The 25,788-nt window shown below is 35.3% G+C and overlaps 1 protein-coding gene across 14 annotated transcripts in view; it reads right to left on the bottom strand.

Annotated features, from left to right (window-relative positions):
- Nucleotides 1–25,788, bottom strand: part of FSTL5 (follistatin like 5) — a 413,457-nt gene that overhangs the window by 196,375 nt on the left and 191,294 nt on the right. For 10 of the 14 annotated variants that reach the window (XM_080590013.1, XM_080590014.1, XM_080590003.1 and 7 more), the window contains one exon: nucleotides 18,083–18,175. The exons of the other annotated variants lie outside the window; for them this stretch is intronic. In XM_080590013.1, the coding sequence (XP_080446139.1) occupies nucleotides 18,083–18,175 (93 nt within the window). The remainder of the gene's footprint in view (nucleotides 1–18,082; nucleotides 18,176–25,788) is intronic. 14 annotated transcript variants of the gene reach the window in all.

The raw sequence follows: 25,788 nt of genomic DNA, 5'->3' as shown, positions 1-25,788 counted from the left end.
CAGACCAATACAGTACAAAAAGCATGCAGCCATGAAAGTTGGCTTTGATATGACAAATCCTTTTGCTATATTATTTTACAACAATCTGAGCACAATGCTGAGAAGGCTACATACTCACTCACCTCTGACATATTTTATCTAACTGTATTATAGCCATTTTTATACACACATATGAAACAGTTTATGCCAGGCTGGTGTTGGTGAGCATAACTTTCAGAAGCACCAAACAGACTTGAAATATGCAAACTTAATCAAAAATTTTAATTTTCCAATTAATTTTGAAAATATTACTCCTTGTACCAACACGTCATAACTATAAAGAGGCAACAGAGATTAATTAACAAAAACTAATGTAAATCCCATTTCTTTCCCCTACTGCTAACATCAAATAAAGTTAAGTCTTGCAATATCCAAGCACACTTCACAGCACTGGTCATGTACACACGCCATAGAATTATAGGACTTTGGAGTGATAGAACTGCTGCAGTTTGAGGCCAAAGTCCATAAATCGTTATTGTTTCTGCTTTCTGAATTGGAAGATAAAGTTCTCAAACTGACAACTGCTCTGAATTATTGAGGTGTGTGGTACTTGAGCAATGCACAGAGCTATATATTGTTGTGAAAGTAGAAACTGATTTGAGACTTCACTTGGGACTTCGTTTTAATACTATAATTGAATATGATGTCTGAATGAAAAACAGCTACTTTCAGATGAGGGAGAATTATTTTCATAATATATATTGATAGTAATATTGATATATATAAGCATATAACAATCATATCAATAAATAAGCAAGCTTTCATCCCTAATGAAAAGTTCTATAAATGTCTCAATTTTATATCATTAACTAATCCAAAACAACAAATGTATTTACATGTATCATTTCATACACAACTCCTTCTATCAAAGTCAACTGTAGAATTCCAATTGACATCGACACAGGTAGTGTTCCTTCTCCAGACATAGTTTTTACCTTCAGTTCTGCTATTACTGAACGTTAACAAGTGCTGTTCTGTGTTATTTTTAATTTATGAACTTGCATACCTCCCAACCCATTCACAGGACAGACATGTCACAAAAACAAAAAACACCGGGTTTTTCTGAAGGCTGTTTGTTCTTCCATCTAAGCATTTAGATTTAGACAGTAAACTAGTCCAAGATGAATTTGGGTTCTTATATTTGGACATACAATTTAGTGCGGAAGATAAGCAGCCCAACATATTCAATATTAAGAGAGACAGAGAACAAGTAAATCAAGAGGACAAATGATCTGCCTATGAATACTGATCTTTTTTCAGCAATTTAATTGGAATTGCTTATGTGACAATAGAGGAGTCCACATTTGACAAATAGCACAACGTGATTATAGGGAAGTGTGTACCAATACAGCTAAGTTAGCATACTCTGCATTTTCACCTGATAGAGCATAATATCTATGCATTCATAGAGGATCTACAGTACTATGGAAAACAAAATGTCCCTTGTTCAATTTGCAAATGAATACTCGCAAGTCAGGAAACATTTAAATTATCATACCCATAAGTTTAAAAAGCTACATTTGAAGAAATATCATTAAAGATATATTACACCTAAGGCAGCCAAAGCAGTCACAATGTTTTTTTGGATTAAACTCTAGACAAACATAAAAGGAAAGAACAAATAAATGGAAAATGATTTTTATTTTAAGAATTGGAGAAAGCAAAATGTTTTTGACTTCTCTTTTAAGACAAGTCCTCATAAATAGAGCTTCAAGCTGTCACTTAGCATTCCTCATACGTATTTCCAGCTGAAGGAACGGAACCCAGAACTGATCAAGTTTCAGGCCACGTTTCATTCATATCTGGGAATTAATTGAGTGTTTCAGTATGTAAAAGGCTGGCAAGAATATCTTCGTTTCTTCTAATGAATCAGTTAAGAGAAGCATCATACTTGGAGACTTCAGAAATTCATAAGCATGTGAATCACCCCGTTCTCTAGTTGGCCTAAGGTTGGAAGGCAGAAAGGGTTTTTGTATCTTGAGTCCTCACTCCCAAACACAGACTCTCCTCTCAACAATAGAGTTTGTATTCATGGCTTCTATCATAACTTACAGCATTCTCTACATGACATTTAAAACAAAGTGGCAACTAGTTTGGGAGACAATAAGTCAATACCTTGCATATGAATAACTGACACTGATTTCTGGGATCAACAGTCCATCTGTCCCCCCACCTTTTTATTTAAGAGGATTTTGTCAATAACCATACCAACTCTACAGCTGTATTTTTTCATCATATCATCTATGAAAGGCCTATAGAACATCAGGATTACAGTCTTGGTAAGTACTCAGTAACAGCCTAAAGTTTCACATGAGACAGGAATATCCTGGAAGAGATGAGGTGGGGAATGAAGGGGGAGAAGGTCGAGGGTAGAGCAGCAGTAGGGAAATTGATCGCTGCCTACCATTAACACTAATAGGGCAGTAACACTGAACATGACCTCAGCATGAACTGTATCTGTTCGTAAATATTTTTTTTAAATATCTAGACTTTTTTTTAAAAAAAGTGAAGTACTTTAGCAGCAATTCTTAAGACAAATTTTAATATTTCTAGCAAGAACAGCTTGTAATTGTACTGACTGAACAAGACACTAAATTTGCATTACTCATTATCCAGCACTCCTGGCATACAAACTTCTTCAGTAATTTAGTGTTTTTGATTTTGATCGGGAACATTTTGTGTAGGGACAAAATTTAAAGAAAAAAAAAGAGAGAGAATCTCAGAGTAAATGAAGATTGTCAATAATTTGTAAGTATAATGCCTGTGGTAATAAAATTCCCCTATATGACTAACTAATAAAATAAAGAGAGAGAGGATTTGGGTCAACTACCAGAGTATTCTCTAAACATGATATTAAAGTGCCATAACACAGCACTTTTATTCTGTAGCATCTTCACCCTACCCAAGTCAGACCTCACACTCAGAGGAGGAAAAAAAAAAACAGCAAAGAAAACACACACACACTCCTCTGATTTTAAGACAAAGGTAAGGAAAAAAAAAAAGATAATTTTGGTTTTGTTTGGTATGTTTTAACAGGCAATACAATTTAGTAGTCAGTTGTTAAAGCTGTCTGCATTCCAAACTCTGACTATTTTAGTCAAGCTTTTGGACACACTACTAGCAATTTGCATCTTATATATTTTTCTGAAGATACAGGACTTCCAGAATACAGTCACCTCAAGGTGGATGTGGAGAGAAATATCACTTGTGGTCATGTTCACAGATTTGCATGCAAATTAATCTTAAACTAACGCATGTCTTCTATAAAATATGCACAAACACATAAGCGTTTCTTCCAAATCCTTAAAGTAACAAAAAATGTAGGTTTATGTTCCATGCTTATTCACTTTTTATCTTGCAACAGACTTATTCTTAACAATTACAGGGCAGCTTCAATTTAAATAATCTTTCATACTATGAACTACTTAACAAAATAAGGCTCATAAAAGTAGAAGCAAACATACCCCCTGAAGCTCCAAAAAATCACCCTCAATAACAAAGATTTTACAGATTGTGAGATGGAGCCTGAAAAATAATCCATTCTTTTCAATCAAAGAAAGATTAAATTTAGAGGTCTCTCTTGCATTTCTACTTATAAGGAATTACTTGTCTCTACACATTTGATTTTTTTTTAATTGTCTAGAGACTTAAGTTTAAGCATGTGAAGAAAAATAAAAACTCAATTAATTGTCCATACATTCTTAAGTTCTTTGTCTCTATAGCAGAGGAGACAGAAGAAGGACACAAGAGGAGGGGGAAACCATAGCAAGAAACTGTTGAGAAAAATTAATTAAATACTATCTTTTTCCTGACTGCAGGAGAGTAAAGTTGAGAATAAAAAACCCAGGGTACAATAGTCAAGTTCAAAGCTCATTCCTCTTAACAGAAACAAAGAACCACTTGTTTGTATAATTAAATTTTGTAGAAGAGAAAGGAATAAGATTTGTCATGTCACAGGTATGATGAGGGAAAAAAATGCTCATAGAAGACAAGATAATCTTAAAATTACACTTATCTTTCACCACAAGGACAATGGTTATAGTAGCAATTCAAACACAGTCAGAGGGAGAGTTTGAATACAATAATTACAAATAAAACAGAGAAATGCCACTTGAAACAGACTCCCATTCATAATGGTGAAAGACTGTCCACAAGAGGCTTTGTGGACTAAAATCACATGAAGACCTTTTCAGTAAGGAGTTCAATAGCATACAAATATAAATGGGACTTAGATTCATACTGTTAAGGCATAACCTTGTAAGGTTATGGTAATGAGACAGCAGCTAAAAGAACTTTTAAAGATTACCAATATATAAGTACAAGAGTATGCTACCTCATTCTAATTAACCACAACAAAATGCCTGCAAGTATTCAGTTATGAAAATGAATGGATAAAACACAAGGGACAGTTTTAAAACACAAAGTTCAAAACAACAGTTGCACAGATATACAACGATGCAAGTTTTACTGAAATATTTTCTACTAAGTGGTTTAGAAGACTAAAATATTTGTGCAGCAGGACTCTCAAAAATAAATAATAATAATAATAATAATAATATAAACTATCCCATTTCGACACCAGAAAGTGCTTCTCGTAACAGATAGCCCAAGCAATTCCTTCCTGGGCATTCCTTTCAATAACTTATCCTTTGCCGTATCAATATCAAGCCTTTCATAAGAGCAGAAGTAAGCTAAGAAACTTAAAATCTCTATTTTTAAATAACTATATACATTCACAGAAGTAAGTTTGATTTTGTTGCAAAATTGTGCCATAGCTTGCCTTGTTTTTTGTTTGTTTTTGTGTTGTTTCCCCTCCCCTTCTTTCCTCACTGTGTTTTCTATGACTACCCTACCAGGCAACAAGCAAAACAACAGCCTGTAGCTATCTCTGACTTACAGAAGGTACTGGTCAGACAAGTACTGCTACAGAGTGCAGCGCTTTACCTGTGGTGGCAAAGGAGCCTCACCAGCCTTAGCTGTCACTGAGAGCAGTGGATCTCTTCAAAGTTTCTCAGAGAGAGAAAGAAGGGCAAAATAAAGACTTGTATGGTAGCAGCACCAGTGCTTTAAAGATAGAGAGGGGAAGGAATGATAAATTAATTTTAAAAAGCAAGCGGCACGGCCTTGAAGGGTCAGGGCAAGCCCCCTGCCCTCAGCTGCAGCCACTTTGATTTCTCACATGTCGGAGTCTTGCTCCCACCTGTAGGAGCAACAATAAACTGCACACTTAGCTGGCCAATAGCTTTCTGGGCCATGGGTTTCCCTCTGCAGCAACTAAGCAAGAGTACTTTATGCAACAGTTCACTTTGCCTGTACCTACAATCAATTTTTGGATGAGTCCTGTCCTGTATTCCATTCGTCCCTGTGCATCCCCCTGTACCACCACCCAAAAACCACCCTTTTTAGGACTGGAAGTACTGTGAGGACTTGCACCTCCTTGCTCTCTGACTGAAATATTCTGGTGTGCTCAATGTTTATTGGTGGTGACTGACTGAACAGATAAAGACAAAGCCTCCGTGGCTGCACATGGATTTTTTTTCTTTGAAAGTCATGCCAAATTCTTAGAACGCTTGTCTTGAGTATTCAAATAAAGTGACTTTCTTATTCTCCTGCAAAGACAGATGAGGACCACACTGGAAGAAAATCCCTCACTTCTAAATGTGTGTATAAATGAATAAATATAGAAAACAACAGTGAGTAAAAGGAGAAACAAACAAACAAACACAACAACAAGAACTGTAAGATCAAGAAGATTTCTAAGTGTTGCATACCCTAGTATTAACCTGAAATACTTAACCTCCCCGAAAATATTTAACTGTTGGTCAGAAACAGTCAGCTTGGCACCTTTGCCCATCTGAAACCTCTTCTCACTTACCAGCACTTCGCAACTCTCACTTACCAGCACTTCGCAACTCTCCTGAGCAAACTTTACAGGATTTAGCTTTCTCAGAAAGCAGAAAAAAAATCAAACTATACTTCCTCAGCTTGAACCAAAGAGAAGATGGCACACAACACCATGTAGTAAATAAATAAATACCATAGAACGGCCTGGGTTGAAAAGGACCTTAAAGATCATCTAGTTTCAAGCCCCCTGCTCTGGGCAGGGTTGCCAACTAGAGCAGGCTGCCCAGAGCCACATCCAGCCTGGCCAAAAAAAAAAAAAAAAAAAATTGAAAACACAACCCCAACCAACACAACAACATCAAACATCTGCCATCTACGTGGTAGATGGAAACATTTCCCACCTTCCTGAGGCTCAGTCTCCACCTGCTCCTCCCTTTCCCTGTCAGCTACTGCCCTGCGCGGTCTCCTCCCAGCCCCGGTGCCAAGCAGCCTGCATCCATGCGGCCCTCTGGCTCCTGACCCTCACCAACAGCAGCTGCAGGCACCGTTCCCAGCCTTTTCTCCAGAGCAGTGCCCAGTTCCCATTTCTCCCTGAACCAAAGCCTGTTTTGCCACCTGAGAGCTGCATGGTCATGTTCCAGCCTTGTGCCCAGGGCCCAGATGGCAGGGTCTTTGCATGCAACCTCAGAGTACAGGGGTATGTGGGTTCCCTCAGGTGAAATTATGGTCCTGGATGTTCACTTGGTTGAGGGAACCCAGTATGAAAGTGTTGCAAAAGGAGACAAACTCCTGGCAACATAATAAGCCTCGTAAAAATCCCCTTCCCTGATCATCCTCCTTACATTTGACCAGTGACCGCTATGTTAGAGCAGGCAGCCCTCGGTTCTGCCAGCCACAAAGAAGCAGGAAATGGGGGCATCACAGCTACAGCAGGCCTGAGAAGGTCACCGCTCGAACAAGCCTTCACACATTTCAACATTATTTGAAATACGGCCTGTTGAGAATCACAAAGGCTTAGCTTAGTCCAGACAAAGCAGCCTTAGTAGTATTCACGTGTTATTTAAAAATAATAATAATAATAATAATAAAAAGATTAGCTTTAGGAGCAATGATCAAAATAAACAAAACTCTCAGTTAAATTATTGACTGGAATTTGCCTTTTACTGAGGGCTCAGTTAAATATCGGAAAAGCTGCTAGGATTTGGACTCAAAAGCTAAAGTTAGAACTATTGTACCACACAGCAATATTAACTCTTCCTCTGTGGTAACTTTTCACATGAAGAATAATTTGACAATTTTCAGTTAACAATATGTACTCAAATGACTACTGTTTCCCCCATAGGCTTTCCCTATGATTAAATATGCTTATATATCAAATAACATTATAAACAGAAATTTTAACTTAGACTCTGATTAGGTAGCTGGCACCGAAGAGGCCCTTTAACTATCCACAGTGCAAACTAGTCACCATACTGCAGATATTACACAATTCCCATGTATGACATTAATGCTGTTTTGTTGTTGGTTTTGGTTGTGTTTTTGTTGTTGTTATTGTTTTGTTTTGTTGTTGGGTTGGTTTTTTGGTGATTTTTTTTTTTGGGGGGGGGGGGGGCGGTACTTCAAAGCCTTCCCTTCAGAACAGAGCTGATAGCTTTCTGCTATCTTCCTCAGGGATCTCTACTAGAAAAGGCAGCACAGAGATTGAGCTGCATTGAAACCATATGGTTCAAGAGCAGGATTCATTGCTGTTCAGGGAAACCTGAAATGGAAATGTCAAACATTTTCAGTTTTACTGAATAAAAACATTTCCTCCTAGTAAACTTGACGCTGCTGACTTCGTTTGAGTTGTTACAAAGGAACTCTGTGGGTTGGCCCTGGATGGCAACCAAGCCCCACCCGGTCATTGGCTCGCCCTCACTCTGGAATAGGGCAGGAATTCCATATTCACTGCTTCCCACCAGCAGGTGTCCAGCCACCCCCTGGAAAGCAGAGCCTTAAGGCTGTGTGTCCTAACTATGAAAGTCCCTCACTTTCTCTTCCTTCCTTCCTTCCCCAATATTTTATTGCTGAGCACAACGACATGAGGTATGGGATATCCCTTTGGTCAGCTAGGGTCTACCTTCCTGGCCAGGTCAGTTCCCAGCTTCTTGCCCAACTCCAGCCTACTGGCTTTGAGGGAGGCAGTGGGAAAAAGAGAAGGCCTGGATGCTCAGCAATAGCTAAAGCACTGGTCTGTAACCAACACTGTCTTTATCACCAGTCTACAGCACCATACAAGGCTGCTATGAAGAAAATGAACTCTGTCGCAGCAGACCCAGTACAGGAACACTGTGCAAGAGCTTAACTAGTACTGCCCCTCTGCATATGTTAGGAAATCCTGCAAGAACATTTGAGGGCTGGGAGAGGAAGGACAACAGGAAAAAAAATAATCCAAATATGTCAATGATGAAATTGCATAGGTTAAAAAAAAATAGAAAATCCCACAATAACTTCTAAACTGCTAATCCACGTGTTTTTTTTTTAGGGAACAAATATGTACAGAGGAATATGAGGAATTTTTATATACAGAATTTCTAATTCAATTTCTCTGACAAAAGTAACGAGAGACTAATATAGTCCATCTCCTTTTCCTATCTGAAACTTAAACATTAATTTAACAGTGTAACGGTTATTAAGGTGGATTATGATTTTACAAGCCCTTCAGAAAAAAATGACAGCAAAACATTGCATACTTGTATCATATCTCACTTTGTAGACTGTGTCCATCTTTGTATTAGACACAGAGTAGGCGAGATCTTTTTAAAAATTTCATCTGCATCAGTATCAACAGAAGTATATAGTTCTATTTAAAAATGTCTGCAGATATCAGCAAAAGACTAACATCTATCACTGAAAAGTAGATATGAGCTTGAAGCTGCTACACTGAAAATTATTATTCATTTATGGAACTGCTCATCATTTAGGAAGCACTTGGAAATTATTCCTGATAGCATTATGCAAGATTTGAAAATCCCAACAAAGATAATCAGGGCAGCGGATAATCAGTATTTTCCATTCATCTTTAGCAGTTACTTTCAGGATATTGCAAAACAGTAGCATCTGTCTGTGAATTAGTGTGTTGGTTTCTTTTACTGTAAAAAACCTTGTAAAGTTTCTCATATATTGTATAAGGGTAAATGCAAAGGACACATTAAATTTTGTCTGCTAGGATGTATTTCTAGTCATTAAGCATTTCTCGCAACAAATTAGGACAAAATACATAAGAAAAAAATATTGCTGTGCATTGTTCAGCAAAGGATGCTGTTTCTTAGTTGCCCTCTTCCTGACAGGAGCAAGAAAAAATAACTTCAGAGTTACATAGAAGACTGGATCTACTGTTTTATTTTATCTCACAAAGACACAACTCAGCTAACAAACTTTGACACCAATAAACCATGTAACTCTGGACTTCTGAAAACCGAGAAAAACCTACAAAATGTAAATATCGTTCCAAATGGCATACAGTATCTGAAAATGAAGCTTTGGAGACAGCAAAAATGAGTCTCAAAAAGAATGTCTTTACTAAGAATAGACATATACATGGTGAAGCAACACCATTTGTCTTTGGAGTTTATTAAATAAAAATCATCATATAAAGTAAGCTTGAACATTCATGACAATTCTGCCTTTTTAAGTTACTTAGGAAGTGAAAACGCACTTTGTGTGCCCTTTCTTCTGAGCAGGATTGATCCTATCTCCTCTATATATTCTGATATACTCAGCAAAAGTTTTGTTTTTGTTTTTGTTCCTGAAGGAGTTAGAGTGAACCTAATTATCTACATTTACCAAAATAAATAAATAAATAAAAGCTAGACTGTACTAAAGTGGAATAGTAAATGCTTTCCCAGATCTCTATTTAGAGAGACTATTGCTCCATGAAAGGAAAAATACATGAAGAAGTGAAGTATTAAAAATAATCTTGACATGATAACTATATGAGAATATTCCTTTTTGAAGAAATTATAAAAGCAATATCGCACATAAGCAGTCTACTTAAAACTATTTCTATATCTATCTATGCATCTTTATACTAATGAAATATTTAAAATTACCTGCTAAACAAAAGAGAGCTGTCCATTCAAATAAATATAAAAGCAATTTCTTCCAGTAACAAAACATAATGCAACAGTGGGATGACTTATTTGAGCAATGTGACTAATACATATTTTCTAATTCCACACTTAAACTAATGATATTTTTTTAATCATAGTTCCTAAAAATAATTTTTTTTTTTTTTAAAAAAAAAAGGATAATCTGTTTTACTGCTAAACCATTGTAAGACAGTTTAAATTTTGTAAATCTGGTGTTTGCAAAAATAGTTCATTACAGAATCACGTTTTACTCTTTTAGATCTTCTAATAATATGTCAAAGCAAGTTAAACTAAAAATACAGAGATTTCCTTTCTCCTACATCATGGGATATCAAAACTTATAAGAAAATGCATATACATCTTTATGAACAAGAAAGCATTTAGTTTTCAATAGAAATAAAAGTTCCAGTCAGATATTCCAACTGTCATGCTTCTTGTAATAGTTGATGTAACTTCCAACTAGTGATGAACATATTCCAGAAATGGAAAAAATACTTTTTTTTTTTTGTTAATAATATTAAAAATTGACAAAACCTTCTAGCATTGCTACGCATGAATTAATTTAGGGCTACAGTAAAAGAATCATTAAGCATTTCAGAAATCCAAGCTACAGAATTAATCGTAGAAAACCATAAAGAGCAGACTATCATTTTAAGCTACTATTCAAGGAAGTACTGGCTACAGGAACATCAATAGTGATTCATAACTGCCGCACTTCCACTTCGGTTGCTGCATTTCATCCCACTGTAAAATGGAGAAAGGTTAACTTGTAAATTATGCTAAGCTCGGACACTGAATCACTATCAATTCTTTCAATGTTTTAGCTAGTGAAGTGCTGAAACTTTTCTAATATAATGAAAATCCTGTTATATTCTTTTTACAAGTAATTTCCAAAAGGAAAGCTAATTCTGATACACATTAATAAAGGTAAACAATATGTTATGCATCATATTTTCTTTAGTGATTTCAAGAAATTTATAAAATGAGACACAGACATAAATTTGCTTTTTATAAATGGAGAAATAAGCACTGTTGTGAGAAAAAGCATTTTGGGCAACAAGAAGCAAGGATACTAGATTTATTTTGTATTACACTGAATTGAAAATTATTACAGGTCAACAAACCTTGTTTATGCTTGAAAACTCTAAATTGATATAAGCATATCAGTGCAAATACTTTTTAAGTTGCAATGTCTTTGTAACTGAATTTTTACAGTTGTTTTCCTCACAAAGAGTTTAGTTCAATGACTGAAATTATAATGCAGAATATATTTTCTCTGTGCTTAAGGGCCACCAGCTGATCTTTCAATTTACAACAGTTTGAAAGCTGGCAAAGAAATCTGAGACCTGTGCGACTTGACTAATTAGTTTAAAATTACTTGAATGACACTTAAGTTTTCCAAAAGCCAATATATATATATTAAGCAGCTTAATCCATAAACTGCCACAGTTATTTCTGATGAATTGGGATGTCAGTGTACTTCCAATCATGTTGGTTAGTGAAATTTGCCCTTAAATGTGCCCTTAAATACATCCTTTCTTTTTTTTTTTTTGTACAGAATTTAATCTGCACCATTTCTTCAATGCCCAACCAAAGGTAAACAGCAGTTTCATTAGTAATACTATACATGGATTCAGAAAGGATTTTCACAGAATTCTCTTAGCATTACAACATCTAGAAAACAGCAAAATGATCCATCATTTGTGTGTAAAGCTCTCTGGAGCTCATATGCAGTTTTCACAAAAAATAATTGGAAAACCTATCATCTAGGAAAAAAATTATTTCCTTTAGATTTATTCTAAATTTTCTACCTCAATTTGATAATTGGTGTGAAGAATATTCACAAATGTATTGCTTAATTTTTTTCAACATAACTGTATCAGAGTGAAGTGCTTTTGTCTGAGTATATATGCTATGCCAATGAGGAAGTGTTTATCTCAAGTTTTATCTTCCTCCCTCTTCATCACCCCACAAGAATCATGTTTTTACATCATGTCTTTCCCTTCTTGAGGGAACATTTCTGGAGAACAACTGTCTTAACCATAAGAGTCCATTCACAGAAACATCACAGATTAACTCTGCAAGTAAAAATTATCAAAATTATGTTCATGCTGCAACTCAATCAAATCAAGCTGATTTTTTTTTTTCAGAGACACATGGAGGGCACACTCTCCCATAATTTATTACCTGTGCACTACAGTAAAAACATCCACTGAAGATTTTCAAGACAGTGACAGCGGCTGAAACTGCAAAATGCTTGCCTTGTGGCTTGACTCACTCATAATTGATCAGTTTATTACTCTGAAGTACAAAAGTTTGTTTCTATAGTACCTGCAGAACTCTTTTAATATCGTTGATGCAAACAGATACTGTGCAGATAAAGTCTGACAGACATATTTAGATAGCCTAAGATGTTAGCTATATCCTAGATATTTTGTTTAAAATCGCTGAAGGTGTGTACAGTAGTATAAAGAACACATAAACATAAATACAGCTCTCCATAATAATATAATGGCTAACAGATAACGCATATAACATACAAAGGTTTAAAAAAATAGATCAAATCCACTTTGTAAGAGAAGTATTGGGAAATTAAAATGTGAATAAAATCAATTTATTCTTTTAAAAGCTAGATTTGGGGTATAATCTCATGATTTTTATTTGTTGAAGTTGTCAGTACTGTAATACTCAGTTGATGGATATGTAAGATGCAGAAATCTTTGATCGGATAATGAATCTGACTTTGACTTCCCTGCATTTTCAACTGCTATTAGCAAGTTACTGTGAAGTGACTAATTTTCTCCCTTTGATACTAACCAAAAGTTTATTTTGGAGTCAACATCACAGTAAAAATTCTGACACATTTCCCCAGTACATCCTATTTTCATGAGCTCGCATTTTGTCCTGAAAACAAGAATTGGAAAGCTTTCTTCTTTGAGAAATAAATTATTCTAATGCTCCATACAATACAATCTAAAGTAGGACTGCTGCAGAAGTAATTCAAACCTTGCTGCTATTCCAGCCTTTGCAGTGATTCTGTCCCAACAGCTAAACTAAAAGAACATGCTCATATTCTACATAAACTGCAAAACAGTACTCAGACAAGGGCTATAGCACTTATCACATTTGCACAGAGACCTTCAACTGAACTGATGAATGCCAAGGTGATGGGACCACTCGTGACAATGGAGAGTATGAGCATCTTAATCTCCATCAGGAGTCTGATATTCTTCCTAACTCAAGGAGCAGCATTGAGAAGGCAGTTTTCATTTACCTAATGTATTAACATTAAATAATTAATGACTGTTTTATACTCTTCTTTGTATCAACACTATAATGGTCTGGTTTGCTTTTTCACTTCTCCTTGAAGATGATCTCTTACCATCATCTAGAAAGAGATTGGTTAGTTTGCTCTGGACAACTCCACATGCTGTGAGTACTGCTACGAGTCTGTGACCTAAAGCATTATCCTAAACAACCCCCAACAACTGCAGGAGTTTGCCTGGTATGAGATTAGGTCATGTTCGTGTTTTGTATTTCTGTAGCAACCAGGTACAAAGGAAACCTCCCCAGAGACAGAAGCTGCATTTTCTGCCGTTGATTGCCTCTTCTTTTCCAGTTTTTCTGTGCTGATCTTGTTTTGATCTTAAAGAAACTGAATCAGACATTCGATAACATCAACAGCTTGAGACCTCGTAAAATTAATATTCTGTCTTTCCTGCACTTGCTCTCTCATTAAAAATCATTAAACAAAACCAAACTGAAACAAGTGTAAAAACAACTTCTGGAGAAAAAGAAATCTTCCAAAAAGTTTTTCCCAGGTAAAAACATTTGAGAAAGATAGAAATTAATTATATTATTTGAAAATGAGTCATGCTAATTTTTAAAGTCTTACATTTTTACATGTTTTTCTGGTGAATAGAAGAAGTTGAACATATTCATGTTGTTTTTTGTTAGCGAGCTAACCATTAATGAGCAGACACAAACATTATTGCTTTCAACTGTTTAATGATGTAATATTAAACAGGACTACTGTTAACAGATACAGTGGCACTCTCAACACGGTCTGTGTTTCTATTTGTTGCATGCACAAGCTCAACACTTATGTGCCCGTTTACAAAAAAAAAAAGTTATGTCTTTGTGCTTAGGCTTTAATATAACAATTGCAACTTAAAAGAAAATTGCATTTGTATTGTTATGCAGAATATTCAAAATGCATGCAAAGAACAAAGACATGAGATCAGAATATTTAAAATAATTGAGCAAAGTGTTAAGTGCACCATCTGAAGTTGTGTTGATACCATCTGATTCCTGCAGCTAACACAGAAATTATACCCAGTGCTAATGACTAAACTTGGCAGGCTTTCAGGGTCTGAGTTTTGTTTGGTTTGGTTGTCCTTAGTTGCTGGTTTTTGTTTGTTTGTTTTGAGTTTTTTGTTATTGTTATTTTTTCATGCAAATGGACTATTCCTCATATTCATTTAACATTTGCTTAACTTTGAGGTTATAAAAATGAGAAATCATGCTGTGTGCTGCTTATGAATCTGTTAAGTTTCTGTTTATAAAAGTCAAGGATATATCATCTTACAGGACAGAACAGATAACTGAGGAGTTACCCTCTTACATTATTGAATATACACTGATATGAAAGCAGAGTTAGCTATATTTCTGATTTTGAATTTATGCACGGTAAACAGCGGATTTATATAAATGCAACACTTAGAGAGATCTAAGTTCCTATGGAAGTAAAAAAGAACAAATCAACCGACAAAAAAAGTTTTTAGTGGATAGACTGATTTTTTCTAGCCCTATTCATATTGGTTATGATTGTTTTCTAATAACATAGAAAATTCTATAATGAATTTTCGTAATGCTTTTGACTGTAAAGTATTGTGCAATTTCATAAAAATATCTAACAGACTCTTTTTTAAGATAAAACACCCTGCAAAAAAAACAGATGAAAAAATATGACTTTTTCCCCCAATTTTCAATTTGGTCCCTAGAATTTGATGATCAACAACAAGGGCACATCTTCCTATTTCTCACTTCTGAACTCATCCTCAAGATCACCCTGATTACCTTACATTTATATTCTTCATTCTGATTTTGGGGAGGGAGGAAAAACCTTCCCTGTAATTCAGGTTTCTTGCAGGGTAGCTATCAGCTTGAAAACACAATCGGTGTAATGCTTTAAAAATTGATTTGTCATGACTAAACTTGAGTTTGATGGAAGATATAAAGATAGTGAAACATCTTAAGCATGTGATTTTAGTTCCTAAATTCACATCTAAGGAAATACACAGAAATCAGCTTAGGAAAACATCTGATTAATACTGTTTATTTGGTCTAGTCAAAGCATTTAGAAAAAAGGCATGTCTGTCTTATGATGCGCTGATAATGTACACATTCACCGTGACTTGCTTTCAATACCAGTTCAGTTGTTTTCTAGCAATAAGAATATGCTCTTATTCATATGAAGCACCATTCTAATATACAAAAAAAAAAAAAGGAATAAAATTGAGGCCCAGACCCACAACCATCCATATTTTAACCTATTGTAATTTGAAATTTGTATGTCGGAGTTCCAGCTATTGAACTCTGCAAAACACTCAGTGGTCATGAGGAAAATACCTTGGCTTCAGAATACTCTAAGAAAATGAGGGAATTAAATAATAAGGCAACCGCAAAACAAAATAAAACACAGAAGCCTTCTATTGAACTACAGGCTTTATCCTCATCAGTACCAAGAGAGGAAATTCGATTTTGCAATGTAAAGTAACGCATGGATGCATGGTTCTTTATTGCTTCTTCACAAGAGGCATATTTTGCATGGTTATGTTTCTTACCTGTCCTAACTTTCCTAATATTTTCCAAGAGAATCCAATTTTGCATTAATTCAGTCAGGTGTAAATTCTGCGCCTTGAATAGCCTGAGTTTCTACTTCAGGTAGAAAAAAATAATCTTAAGAGACTTGGAGATAGGAGTAGAAATTGGTTCTTGAGATTATGAAATTTTGTGAGCAAGATGAATTCCCTCAACCATGGCACTTCAAAAAACAAACAAAAAAAAAACTAGTGACAATGAGTGGAATGTGAGGAAAGACTATCATTTCTACATTCCCCCTACACAAAGAGAAACATTAGAAAATAAGCAGCTATCCAAAGAAACTCCTTGTTTATTTTTCCGTTAGTTTTGAACCATTCTGAAAGAATCTAATTGAAAATGTAGCTTTCCTGAACAATCAATGCAAAAGCAAAGAAGAGAAGCTAAATATTAAAGGCATGTGAGGAAATGAGAAGAAAACAAAGTCTATAATCCCTAAACTGAAGTGGAAAAGAATAGAATACCCACAGCCCAAAGGCTGGGATGATTAAGTGTTAAATAAAACTATGAAATGAAATGAAATCTACTCTAAAGTAAAATGCATTCTTAAAAAGACATTACTGAAAGTATGCATAAAATAATGCATAACTCATCTTATATAGCATCTCACAAAAACAACTGAAATAGCATTAAAAATGTTGATTTATTTTATTCATGGTGCTGACAGTCTTTCGAAAATAAACATCTGCACAATCTGAGTCTAAACCAATGTATTTTATGAATAAGTCTGATAACACCTGTTTATCACTAGACAAATAATTCTATAGCCAGATAGTAGTATAAATATCCAACTATTTCATAAACTGTTAATTCCAAGCTATTACACAACTGAATGGTTGTATGTAATACTGGCATATACTACCATGTTTTAAGTGCAAAAAATATAGCAATGTATGTAATTCTAAAGAAGGGAAAACAATAAATGAAAATAAAATGTGAGGTGAAAGAAGCTGCTACGGACAACTGCCTCTCAAGGATTGTATGAGATAATTCACATAGCTTCTGTGTAAAAAGGAAGAGCAAAGGACACCTACATTCTTCCCTGTGTTTTAAAGAAAGAGAGTTGTTTTCCCAAAACTCTTTGATTGCTTTTCCTAATATGACTATCATTTCTGATATAACTAAAATGAAAGAACAGCAGGGTGAAAAAAATGGTTTTGTGCTTGTTGTTTTGGGGTCCATCCCCCACCTCCCCAAGAAAGCAGTTATGACTGCTTAGTCAGTCATAACTTCCTTAACACAAAAAGCTTTGGTATGCAGTTTAGTTATTTTCTTTTCATCTCTTCTTGCATTTCTGGTACTGTAATAATGAAATCTTTTGTATTGCCACTATGAAATCTTTCATATTGCCACTATGCAAGAAATGCATATACACCATATACATAAGATTTATACAGCTAGGAGAAATAGAATATATCACAACTTTAAAAATTAAGTAGTGTTGATTTATATAAAGTGGAATATACAAAGTGGGATGCTTAGGACTGTTTAAAAGAAGACTAGCTTTATTTACTATTCAACACACTTCAGTGTCACAGAAGAGTTTAAAATGCACACAGTAGTAAGCATTTTGATGCAAGGGACACTGAGTGAATAGCAATCATCTTGAATGAAGCTGAGTGGAAAATGCTGTTCCTAACAGATTTGGTTGCACGTTTTTTAGCTACACAGATTTTTATTAGAAAATATAAATTTGCTGGGGAAAAAGAATTCTCCATGGAAGACATTCAGTTGAAAAGATTGACCAGGTAAAGTGGTCCAGACTGTAACAGACAATAGTCTGATCTTTGCTAAGGGTACAGTAAACTAAACCGACTCAGAATTGAAATACTTGAAGGCAGTAAGGTTTATTGATGGTAAAAAAGACCCTCAGACCTGAAAAAATTTCAAGTATATTCTGAGAAGTCTCAATTCACTGTCACCTTGGAATTTTGATCTATTTCTGAAACTAAAGAGTACGAGCAACTTCAGTCTAAAGTTAATCCAAGCTTGAGAATACTACCAGTTTTCCCCATATTGAGGCATTTTTCTCCATATATCTCTGAAATAGAACTGCCTTTTCTATACTACAAAGCAATTCCCATTCCCTTCACAGCTTGCTTTCCATTAATATTATTTGTAATAAAGATACTCAGTAGTATAAAGCTTCTTTATAGAGGGCAAACTTAGGGCTACCTTTTAACTACCTGAAAAAGCTGGCAACAAGATGACAGTACAGGAGTCCTCTAGTCTGTTCAGAGTCCTCATCTCTTCCACCATCTTGCAGTGAAATGAGTATTCTGTTTAGTGTCATTTCAGAAAAGGGAAATGATTAATACAGCTCATCCTGTACTAACACACATGCACATCTCTCATCTCTTCCATCATTTGCAACACTTTAGAACAGAATTTTGTCTTATATAGCTCTGAAGTACAGAACGTAGCTCTTCTTTCTTTTCATTTTTCACCATTTCCACTACTCCACCTTCACTTAATCACATTTCCTGAATGCTTCCCACTATTTCTTATAAGTTAAACTGAAAAGCGTGCCAAAAAAACTCAACCGCCCCAAGATAATTTTCACACACATTTGCTGAATCTTAGTAAAGTTAACAAGAAATAATCTTAATAACTTAGTTTGCCTACAGAATATTGTACCACTGTAGCTGTTCTTATACAGCAATGCTGCCATAAACAACATATTAAAACCACAGTAACACTGATACTTTATAAATAATGAAGCACTATTACAATAGCACTGTATTCAACCTGACACTGGATGACTTTGTATAAAATTTAAGATAGCTGAGCTTCATTTAATGCAAAACAGTCAGAAGGAGGATTTAAGCCATGCTACTACTTAGTTCTTCACACACTAGGCACTCTCTTGGTCATTACAGTAAAACAAAGCAGTTCACAATAGTCTGTGCATCAGTGGCAAACTGTCCATGTAGGTCTTTCATTTCTCCATTGAAGATGTGGAAGCCAGAGAAGGGAGACTGGCATGCTGTAGATTAGCCTGTTGGCTAATGAATAGTTTGAAGCAGCTAATCAAAGCCCATGTGATTGAGCCCTACGATAATTGGACAGAAATTAACATGAAATTCCACATATCTGCTTGTGTAAGGATTAAGATTAGATGTTTCAGAGAATTTTCTTTTAAATCCTGAATGCTACCCTACACCACATCTGAGCTGTACTCCTCCCTTTACAGAAAAAGTGAAGTTTAGGATCCTGTTCCTCTTTTCTCTTTTATGAACTTGTACTACTTCCTTATTGATAAAATGACAATCATTACGCGATGTTCGGTAATTAAAAATAAAGGATATAGATTGCTCTGCAAGCCATCAGCTCATTGGTTACTCACAGATTTTTATCTTTTATCTCCCAGCTTTGCCTTTCCTCTTTACTTTCCTTGCCCCCAAATATCCTCCTCTTTGACAGTAAACCCATGTGTCCCATAACATACCACCAGAAAACAGGCAGAGCACATGGTCACTGGACCAAATATGTAAACCAGATGACATGCCAGCATGCATATGGTGACTGGCCTGTCATGTCCTTTCCTCTCTGTGAGATACTAATTAAGTACTCCATTTTTTCCAGTTGCTGATTAGGTATTTCTGAGACTCCTATTGCTCTTTGAAAGCTGACTCAATCTGATCAATAGACATAAAATGTTACTGTGAGAGAACTGACAAAAACAGGTGACTGCATAAGCTTCATTTTCTAAAGAAATCAGACTATAAAAGAAGAAAAAAAGTGTAAGGAATCCTCAGGTATCTAATCAGCAATTAATGATGTGCTGACTAGGAAGCAATATTTTACTTTTGGACAGAGCCAACTATTATGAAAAAAAAATGCCATGAGGTAAAATAACCACCAGGAACTCTACTAGAGAGACAAATGATTTCACAAAATTTTAAATGCTACCTAAAATTGATTCAGCAGTTAAATTTCTTATGCTAGGTCTACAGGAGTGTGTTTACCTACGAGAGGTCTTAATGACAGCAAATAGTTTCACTATACTCATCAAGGGCAGTCATCATCTTGTGAATGCAAGGTGAGTTCACTGTCACTTGATTTTTTATACATATTTCATTGCTAGCTATAATCACTAGTGCATAATTTTGCTTATAATTTCCTTTACAGATTTATCACCTGGAGCATCTTTCAGCTAGCCCTAAATTCCATATCAAAAACCAAATTCTTACATTTTCTAAAAATGTGTAAAATTATTTTAGCTATGACTCATTAGAAGAGTGGGAAGTTCATCACTACAATCATAAAACCACATGCAATCCTCTTAAAATTGACTTTTCTCTGTAACTTGTACTTGAATCATAGGTGGCTTCTGTGGGCAATGTTTATGTCATATATGTTAATAGGGAGAAATGTGTAACCATTTTCCACTATTTTTTTTCAGTAGACATGAAATAGTATTTAAATCTTATCTGCAATAGAAATAACACTTCATAAGCCTGATGCTCCTTAAAATTAATGCAGCTTAAGTATGATTGCCGATCACTTTAAAATACACAAAATGTATCTTGTTCTCCAGAAGGAGATGGTGGAAAGAGGCCCAAGTGGCCTCTTTTCTGAGCAATGCAGCAGAAGAACATGAATGGTTCATGTTCTAAACACTCACATCAAACTTTTGAAACCTGGCATTGCAGGTAGGCTGAATTTATCCTTCAGTATTTAAGGTCTATAGCTTTTTTTTTTTTTTTTTAAATATCACTTGTGAAATCAGTTGAAAGCTGTACTAAAAGTCTGAAAGCTCCTCCATCTGATCTTCAGTTTTCTCAGCACAGCAACATAAAATCCTCCTAATCTTTGTAATTTCTTCTCAGGGTTAGAATCTTTCTTTTTTCTCTTTGATCCCCTCATGGCCAGTCTTAGGAGTGTATCTCTGCTCTAATCACAGAGGGATGGCCATCCTACTTATTTATAGACCACAGAAGCAAATCTAGAGTTATCAGGGTAGGTGACAGAACATAGGAAGGTTACAGCTACAATACTGTTTCAGAGAGGTGAAAAAATGAGTTCCTCCATGTTTCATTTGACTTTTTTCATATTCTTTGTTGTAGGGCCAGAGATTTTGGTACCGCCTGGGTTTTTCAGACTGCTGCCTATTGATGTGGGATGCATAACAGTGCATTGTATACTTTGCACATCATCAACAATACAGTAATGGTGTTACTGAGGACTATGGGCACTATTCCTAATAATCATGCATTCTTGCTGCATGGTACCTTGTACCTATTACTGAGAAAGGCTCAGTGGATTTCAGAAATCAAAATGTTCCTGTCTTAGGACAGGAAAGCATGAACCTTCTGATGAAAAATGCATTAACTAGGAATACTGAACTCACTCTAAATATTGAAGACTCACCTACAGAAATCCCAGTACATATTAGGCAAGCTAAAGTTTTCAAGCTTTTTGGAATTTTCCAACAACCTAACTTTTTCGTGCAGTTAAGAGATAGCGTGAAAATGCAATTTGATTGCTTCTGTGGCTTTATCTCATTTAATTTTAAACATATGTACTTTTCATGATACAGTTTACTTGCATTTTCATCATGTTTCACTCAGGAAAAAAATGAAAGAGAAACTTTCTTTAAAATAAAAACAGCATATATATTCAAAGAATAAACCTATCACAATTTTGTTTTTGTTTTGTTTTTATGGACAGTACAGATGGATGGGGGATGGAAGTGAAAGAGACGGATAGTACAGCAAATATAGCATAAAATTCCTATTAGCTACAAAATGTGGTACAGAAAATATATTTCCTATTGTGGTGGATAATGTGACCGGCTCCCAGAAAAAATTAGTACCACATTAGTATTATATAAGCAAACACTGGAAAGTAAAATTAAAAATACTTTTACTTGCATAATATCTAATCCAATTTAGAAATGATAAAAAATTAGATATGGAAATAAAAGGGAAACCATTTTCAGTTCTTCATAGTTTTGCACTGTTTTTCATGCTACTTAAAATTCTTATACCTACAGATGTGTTTTGGCAAGCATGTTGTCTAGGGTATGATACAGTGGGCTTGAGGTCTGGTGATTTCTGTTGCATTTCTGCCATTGTCTCTAAATATAGTTATTTCAAACTTTTTTTGTTTGTGTATATGGTGTTGTTTTTTTAGTGTGGTTTTTTTTTTTAATTGTTTAGGAATAGAGTCAAAGTATACAGATAATGTTGACCATAATGAATCCAACAGGAGCATATGCTCCATTGTACTAATATCCTCCATATTCACTACTCCAACATATGCTACAAACATCTTTTACATAGTAAGTATTTTTTAATTCTTGTAGCTGTCTCCCTAAAGCCAAGAACATAATGACAAATTGTTAGGGATGCAGCACCGTTCTACAGATCCTGAGAAGGAACACATTTGAAATGTAAGAAGTTCCTTATTATTTGATTCTTAGCATTGCTTTGTGTATATATCACGGCTGTTGCTAAGAGCAGTCTTTTAATCTTCTCCTCAATCTTTCCTCCCCTACATGTGTTTTGTGTTGCAGTTACCAATGGTGTCTTTTTGTTGCATTTGGTATATAAATGCACTTTATACACAGGAGTAAAACTCAAAAGAGAGTCTGATACCAACTGTTGTTGCCCAGTTATTAATAGAGGAGTTCTTAGGGAACATCATAAACTGAACTGTGATCTGTGTGAGTTCTATTAACTTCCAGGTAGAATTCCAATTTTAACCTTAGATTGTTTTATGGAAACAAAAATAGCCTCTCTTCTCTGTGATAGAGTGCCACAAAGCAGCAGAACAAAACTATTAAAGTACATTCCTGCAAGCGAAATGAAAAATAAACAAATAAGAGATTTTGTTATTCAATTCAAGTTGAAGACTGTCATGTTAAGCAATCTTAATATGAATACAATCATCTTCCTGCATATTGACATAAATCTAGTTTTTCTTTTGTGAATTATCTTGAAGATTACACACTTGATTCAATGAAAACATACCTTAAGAATGTAGTCTTGATTACCTGAGGTTTTCAATGTCTGTTCTCCACCCTCGTAAATTTCCAACAATTATCTCAATTGAAAATTAAAATTAGTGATTCCTAAGTAAACTTAAAATAGTATCACCCAATAATTTAAACTTTCTTCATTCAGTCATCTTAAAATGTAATATGAATGTTCAACAATGGCACAGTCATTTTCGTTTAGATATTTCAATATCCATTCATGCAATTAGACATTTCAACCACTTCCAAATGAATCAAGTAAGAGGGATTTTTTATGAAACTGAAGATGTGTTCTCCAAGATCAAATTTAGATACATTTATTATTATTATTTCTTTTTGGTATTTGTTTTACTTTTGAATGATAAACATGTGACCACACCAAATTTAGAATCTTTGTGGGTTCACTTGTGACACTGATTTTTTTTTTGTGATTCATTTCTATCTTGTATACTATTTTTTCCTTGCCCAACCATTGTCCAGTTCATCTTGATAGTGTTTCCTCCAAATAAGGAAATATTGAAGAGTCGCTAGCTTGTAGACTTGCCCTAGATAAACAACAGAAAATCCCCAGGGAGATTAGTGGTTTGCAAATATTTTAATGGTTTCCTCAGAGAGAAAAGTCTGTACTATTTTAATGCAAGGAAGGATTACAAACATAATCTCATACTGGGACTAGCTCTTCAGTTCAAAATTCTGTTCCCAATCAGCAAAATATCTATTATGCACACAAGACTATGACTTGTGATCCTAAGTGTTTAAAAACCTCCAGGAGGGTCTTTTGTACAGGGCAAGTAGGTACCATGAGAAAGGCTGACAGAAAAAATACAGAAGAAATTAACTCTTAGATTAAAACTCTTCAGGACATTAAAGAAAGACAAGCAAGGCCTGTGCAGGTATATTATTTTGTTCAGATAAATGTGATTTCTCCATGAATAAAGCATCCAATCAGGGCTGATGTGCTCTACAATAGGTACCATTGCTTAGAGGAAAAAATAAAGACAGAGTCTGTAACTTCAGTAGAAGTCGGCAAGTATTATGTACTAGCTACCCAGGAGTACTGTGTGGTCTAGCACTACCTTCCACATTTTAGACTACTGGACTAATATCTGTGGTTGAACAACATATATATGCAGGAATCTTCAAAAGAAATTTAGGTGGAGCCCTATAGCCAGAGATTATAGCCAGAGTACCTGCATCAGCCAAATGAGAATTCAGTAGCATACTGGACCAGAAGTTTCAGCACATGAATTACAGGTTTGTGAATTGCAGAGTTGAGGGATGGAGCTTAGGACAGTCAGAAACAATGGTTGTTCTGCTGCCTAAAATATTTTGCTTTGCTTTTTCATTGTTTATTTGGTTGGTTGTTTGTTTCAAGACTACACGATGACAACCACTAAAACATGAAATATCTGCAGCTACCAATCATAGAATCACAGAATCATAAAGGCTGGAAAAGACCCTCAAGATCATCTGGTACAACCATCACCCTACTACCAGTGTCACCCACTAAACCATGTCCAACCTTTCCTTGAACACCCCCCCAGGGACGGTGATGCCACCACTTGGCTGGGCAACCTGTTCCAATGCCTGAATACTCTTTCTGAGAAGAAATGTCTCCTCATTTCCAACCTAAGCATCTCCTGTCACAGCTTGAGGTCATTCCCTCTAGTCCTACCGCTAGTTATCTGCGAGAAAAGGCCAACCCCCAGCTCCCCACATCTTCCTTTCAGGTAGTTGTAGAGAGCAATAAGGTCTCCCCTGAGCCTCCTCTACCTCATGAACTTTTTACCATAATCTTCAAAATAACTTGTTGACTTATTGACAAATAATAGTCACCTGAAGTTGAATTAAAAGAAACAAAATACCTGCTAACCTATAGGGTGAAATTCTCTCTCACTTACTGTCTTGCCCATCTTTCTGGGCTATAGTATGGTGTAATTTCAACAGCAAAATTGATAGGACCTGAGGACCTGACTCAGATTCAGGTCATCACATCCTGGAGGAGCATTATTAACCTTTACATGGCAAAAAGCAAACAATCTCTATTTCAGAAAATGACTCTTAACCCATGTTTAGAAGGAAAAAAAGGAAAACTAAGTGTCCAGGGCGACCAGTCGCTCTGAATAAGGTAATAAAAAATTAACATTAAAGGTTTGTACCTGTTTTCCGAATCTTCCCTCCAAATGTTGCAGCTGCATGACACTGTGCTAACAGACTTAAAGCAGTTTCTTATTCAACATACTTTATCTTCTAGAGTCTGTGCTGGCAGAAGCTCTGTTTCTTTGAGACAAGATTAACAAATGAACTAATTTCACCCAATTAAAAAGAAAAACAACAACAAAAAAAAGCATGCTTTATAACACTGTTTGGAGTGTTTTTGCATTGAAGGTTAGAGTTGCCATCTTTCTGACATCTGCCATCAGACAAATTTTGTAGGTTCTAGTTTACGTATTTCTTGCCAGATATATAACTAGGTCACTACAAACATATCTTCATCTAACATTTAATTAGAACCATAAAAATCAGCCTTCTTGAAACCCATTTCTACTTTGATATGAACTCAAATTTAGATTTAGTCTGTGAATGGTTTAGCATTTCACAGGTTTTCCTCTACCTCACTGACACGTTATCCTTTCATATAAAACAGATCATTCTATCAGTTGGTCTCCCACTGTTGTTTCAAAACTGGCTGTTATCTTTGTTCATCCTGCCATAAAAGACTGTAATTCAAACACTTACGTAATGAAAAAAGATGAACAGTTTTTTTGAACTTCCCAAAAATAGTTGTAAAGACTAGTTGCCCTCATACTGTAATTTTCAGTATATTGCAAGTCAAGTTTTATTTTAGGAAAAATAAATAAATCTGTAGTGCATATTATACTTTTCTACTATTATGTACCATAATGTGTA

Source organism: Anser brachyrhynchus (genome assembly GCF_964034855.1).
Source record: "Anser brachyrhynchus genome assembly, chromosome: 4".
In the NCBI taxonomy this organism is placed as follows: domain Eukaryota; kingdom Metazoa; phylum Chordata; class Aves; order Anseriformes; family Anatidae; genus Anser; species Anser brachyrhynchus.
The sequence above is the reverse complement of the archived record's forward strand: the minus strand, read 5'-3'. Positions and strand labels throughout refer to the sequence as shown.